The following is a 5,286-nucleotide window of genomic DNA, read 5'->3' on the forward strand; positions in this document are numbered from 1 at the left end:
CTTCCCAAATCCTAAAGGCTGTATTGTCCTAAAATTTCCAGGTGGGAGAGCTGCTTCCAATATCCCCGGCTTCCCCTAAATTTCTGCTTGCTCTGCCCTCCCTTACCAAGTCCTATAAAAATATACTCAAATTCTCCTCCACCCTCTTGCTATTTTAACCAAAATGAGTTTGCAGTTTTAAAAATGGGGTTTCTAAAATACTATAGAATAAACAAAAAAAATGAATGAAGTTAAATGTAAATCAAACATATAACTGAATTGATACAGCACAAATATCCACAAAAAAGTTCTCTCAATTCTTTTGTTTGACTATTTAACAACCCAGCTGTGTATTAACCCTGACCCATCCTGCCTCTCCCTCATTCACACCGAGAAAATGAGGAACAGGATCTTATTCTGATGAATTTTTGTAGGTAGACTATAGTTACAGCATGAACACAAGTGGTTTTCTCCAGAGGAGTTCAGGGCAGAAGCAAGGAGAGGATGGTATTTTTTCTTATGTTGGAAATATTTTAGCAAGAGGGAAATCTAGAATATCAACTAAAGAGGAAAAATGAAGGAAGGAGATGACTTTGAATAAAGACCATTAACGGGGCAGTTATATCAACTCAGATCATTTTTACTCAGTAAATACATATGCAAGTAAGAGATCTTGCCAGAGATTCACCTAGAGCAAGTCCTTCTCTCAAGGAACTTACAAGTAGAAGGGGAAGAAAACCAAAAATAACTGCAATGCCGTGGGCACCGAGTAAAGTGGATCTCTGCACGACACCAGACAAGGGAAGGTTACTCCCATTGCAGCATTGGGGAAGGCTTCCTGGAGGAAGAAGCATCACAGCTGGGCCTTGAGGGTTAACAGTCATTCAGGCAGAGACAGAAAAATTACCTTACAGTGCTCATCATCTCTGCAAATACAATTGTCCTAGCATAATTATTGTTAGCTTACTTTGACAAATGATATTTCAACAGAAGCAAGAAAAAGAGTTTTAAAACAGGAAGCCAAAGGAAGGTCACCATTAAGTTGTACATCATATTTCATTTATTCTCAGACACATTCTTTCTCACATTTTGCATGTATAAAATCTAGGTAGATCCTACTACTGATACTGTCTCATAATAAATTTGCAGTTTTTAATTATTTTTCTGCTAGCCTACAAATTATGATCTACCTTACAAACTATGGGAACTCTTATTTGATCAAATACGATGATTGTTTGAGGAAATATGATGAGATTGATTCCTGGGCTGACAATTTGAGTTTCTGGGCTTCTGGGTCCTTATTCCAAATGTAAAAGGAGAGATGATGAGAGCTCATGGGATATTCAGATATGACCTGTTAAGAACACAAGAGAAAAATAGCTCTACATGAAAGATATCTGTACACTCATGTGCATAGTAGTGTTATTCACAATAGCCAAAAGGTGGACTTGTGTCCATTGACAGATGAATGAATAAGCAAAATGTGTTTTTTATATATACATAATGCCATATTATGGAGCCTTAAAAAAGAAGGAAATTCTGACATATGCTACAACATGGATGAACAATGAGGATGTTATGCTAAGTGAAATAAGCTAGCCACAAAAACACAAACACTGATGATTTAATCTGTATGAGGTACTTAGTGTAGTCAAACTTATATAGACAGAAAATAGAATGGTGGTTGCCAGGGTCTGGGGGAGCAGAGACTAGGGAGATGTTTAATGGGTATAGAGTTTTGTGTTTTCAAGATGAAAAGAGTTCTAGAGATTGGTTGCACAAAAATGTGAGTGTACTGAATATTACTAAACTGCACCTTTTAAAAAGGCTAAAATGGTAAGTTTTATGTCATGTGTATTTTACCACAATTTAAAAAAAATATATTTACATAAATAAGATGGGAGTTGGGAAGAAAGAGGAAAGGATCCAGTGGTAAGATTGAGGCTATAGTCATATAAATAGACAAAATGGTAGACAAGAGTGGGAGGGTGGACAGAAAAGATTAAAAATAATAACTCACCAGCGCCTCCAAAACCATAATGCAAAACATATCAAAAGGATCAAGGAGGGCACTATTATTGCCAAAACTATCAAGCCGATGGAGGTGGAACGTCCTGGAAATTGGGAGAGAACACAAGGATATCACTGTAAAACCCTCTAATTCCTCAAAATTCTCTAATTCTCTTGACCTGCCTTTGCTCACATGAGTGTCAGCACTACCATTCATCTGCTTCCAACGTACGGGCATCTCCAACTCCTTCTCTCATGTTCCTGGACATAATTTATCCATATCCATATCATCTATTTTTATTACTACTGGGACTGGAGTCCCAGAAATCTCTCTGTGTCTTACTCTTTCTCATCTGTCAAGTCCCACCTCTTCCCCAGTCCCTCCCTCTATGCTTGAGAACCATCTCCTCCAATTTCCATCTGAGCCCCAGTTCTTTCTCACCCCAGTAGAGGATGATGTCCTGGCCTCCTAGACTGCTGTGCCTCACTCGGCAAGCCAGGCCAGCTGCTTCCCCGGCTGCCACATCCAGGGTTACTCGGAGATACCACGTCCCATCAGCATTGGGCAGGACATCACCTTGCTGAGTGCCTGGCTGTTCCTGCTCACCCCGCATCCACATCACCCACACAGGCTTTGGGTAGAATCCTGAGACGTGGCACACCAGCAGGAGATGGCCAGGCCCAGGAGCGGGGCCACTGGACAGCCAGGCCTCGGGCTTCACTGGGGCAGAAAAGGGCAGAGAGAGTGTTAGATTATGACTATAATCTAGAGTATAGGGACTCAGAAGCCCACAAGTTTGACAGTGACCGCTTCCACTCCTTTGGGAACCAAATTACTTTATTGATTAAGACCCTCTCTTCTTAAGTACCTCCTACTCTTCAATTTAAAGAACGTAGTTGGGGGGGTGCTGGCCTGCTGGCGCAGCAGTTAAATGCCCACGTTCTGCTTTGGTGGCCCAGGGTTCACCAGTTTGGATTCCGGGTGCAGACATGGCACCACTTGGCAAGCCATGCTGTGGTAGGCATCCCACATATAAAGTAGAGGAAGATGGGCACAGATGTTAGCTCAGGGCCAGTTTTCCTCAGCAAAAAGAGGAGGATTGGCGCAGGTAGCTCAGCGCTAATCTTCCTCAAAAAAAAAAAAAAGAAAGAAGGTAGTGGGAAGTAAAATAGAAAATCTTGGGGAGAGGATAAGACTTACCTTGCCTCTGCAATTCTGCCTTCCCTGCATCGAGGACACCCAAGAGATATCGAGGGCAGGTTTCTAAGAGGAGCTTCCTTACGATATCAGCGATCCCTTGATACTGAGAGATGAGTGTACAAAACTTCTGCGCCCTGCTGCCACCCTCTGGGGCAGGTGCACATGATTCATTCTTGATGCTCAGGAAATCCAGTCCTCCTAAAGCACCCCTCAAGAAGCTTACTGTGGTCCCCCCAGAATGCAGCTCACAGCCTGCTATGCCCTGGATCTCAAAGGGGTCTGGATAGAAGGAAAATAGAGACAACGTTATTAAAAAGCAAACGAGAAATAAAGGGATGGGAAAAGGATATAAGGTTTTGGGTTTTGGTGGGGAGAAAGGTCTGAAATGTGAAATGATGAGCCAAAAACCAATTACAGTACTCAGAGGTGTTTCAAAAAGAAAAGCATTGAGGAGAGATATGCATGTCGTAAATGGTGGAGGAGGGCTACTGCAGAAACATGAGATGGGGAGGAGGGGGGTAAAGTGTGAGGAGCAGGGTGATGGGCTCAGGAGCATAGCAGTCCAGGGTGAATGAGAGGATCGCACTGAGAAGAACAAAATGCTCAAGGAGATGGATTGGCAGAAGAGGTAGTCACACTTTAGTCCACCCAGGCACAGGGTAGGAGAAGGAAGAGTCTCTTGCTTGGAGTTTGAGAAAAGTAAGTTATACACAAACAAACTAGGAAATGGTTACAAAGGGGGAACTTCATCTAACAGACAAAAGTGTAGGAAGCAGGAAGATTTTGGAATGTTTTGTGGAGGTATGAAGTCAGAGTAGGAGACCACTCTAGAGATGCAGTTGGGTAAAGTGGGAAGGAAAGGAGAAAGTTCAGAGGGAGCAGTAGCCTGAATTAAGAGAGAGAAAAAAGTCATTGAGCATCTCCCCACATCAGAGGACCACACTCACATTCCATCTGGAATTCACTGGCACGGTCCTGCACTTCCCGAACAAATCCAATGAGATAGAGTCGAAATAGCTCCTCCAGCTCAGTCACCTCCTCATCACTGAAATTTCCCTTGGACCAGGGCTTCAGGAAGATGGCAGTGCCCGAGTCACTGTCCCAGCCATGGATCTGCAAATCATCCAACCAGCCTGAGCCTTGATTTTGTGCCCAGGTACTGTTGGCGAAGGATGAGATCTGGATGACATGGAAAGAAGTTGGCCCCTGGAAGGCTGTGGATAGTGGAAGGATAAGAAAAGTGTGGAGAAAGGAAGAAGGAGAAAGGAACAAAAAACAATGAAAATTGAAAAGATCCAAAGAAAAAGAATCCAGAATATGAAGAAACCATAGAGCCTGAGACATTTGCCTTCCCCAGCGCCTCAGGCTCCCTCCCAAACCTCCTGAATAGGAGAAGAGTGCTAGAGACAGGAGGGCCCAGACTGTTAGTGGTAAGCGCAGCATACTTTTATCCACATGCCCTGCTTCTGTGCTGGGAGCTGCCGGAGGTGCTCTTACCTTGCTCATTGTCACCACCTGGGAAGAGAACTGCTGACAATAGAAGTGGCAGAAGCAGCATTTCACTAGGAGATAGAGCTTCTGACTCTCAGAGCTGGTGTTTAATCTCTGATTTCAGCAAACTTTTTTCTCAATACTCTGTAGTCAATCTCTCTCTCTTCCAGCTGACAAATCTCTTCCTCATTCGCATTGCACATCCCTGACAAGCCGTGCCTCCCACAGCTCTGGACCTCCCACTCTGTCTCTCATTTCCAGTCCTGACTTCTAGAATTTTTTTTTTTTAATCTCCCAGACTTCCAGCTACTCTCCCTGACCTCAGCTTCCTTTATACTTACTACCTTGGAAAAGCCTTCGTGTGATATTTAAAGATCTTTTTACATCCCCTAATCCTTTACTTCTATATCTGTTAAATAAGAAAGTAATGTTAAAAAATTGTTCAGCTTCCAGCCTGCTTTAATCTAGAAGGATTCTTTTGGTTTATCCTCCCAACTCAACCTTCCTCCCCCCAGCCCTCTTTTCTCTGGCACTCTGTCATTACCTCTTCCCAACGTTCTCAATGGCTCTTCTTTCTTGTCTCATCCCTCTTGTCTAGTCTCTCC

The 5,286-nt window shown here is 43.2% G+C and overlaps 1 protein-coding gene across 2 annotated transcripts; it reads right to left on the reverse strand.

Annotated features, from left to right (window-relative positions):
- Positions 1-1,016: 1,016 nt before the first annotated feature.
- Positions 1,017-4,861, reverse strand: LOC103558906 (T-cell surface glycoprotein CD1b). 2 transcript variants are annotated; one of them, XM_008532134.2, is made up of 6 exons: positions 4,688-4,861; positions 4,138-4,404; positions 3,191-3,469; positions 2,432-2,710; positions 2,000-2,093; positions 1,017-1,333 (listed from the first exon to the last, which is right to left on the reverse strand). In XM_008532134.2, exons 1-6 carry the CDS (start codon positions 4,746-4,748, stop codon positions 1,312-1,314), a joined length of 1,002 nt encoding a protein of 333 aa, XP_008530356.1. In that variant the 5' UTR covers positions 4,749-4,861; the 3' UTR covers positions 1,017-1,311. The 2 variants fall into 2 exon arrangements, with proteins under 2 accessions (XP_008530356.1, XP_070464332.1); XM_070608231.1 differs by having other exon boundaries at positions 1,019-1,333; positions 4,138-4,821.
- Positions 4,862-5,286: the final 425 nt, after the last annotated feature.

This window comes from Equus przewalskii, unplaced genomic scaffold (assembly GCF_037783145.1).
Source record: "Equus przewalskii isolate Varuska unplaced genomic scaffold, EquPr2 ChrUn-6, whole genome shotgun sequence".
NCBI classification, from domain to species: domain Eukaryota; kingdom Metazoa; phylum Chordata; class Mammalia; order Perissodactyla; family Equidae; genus Equus; species Equus przewalskii.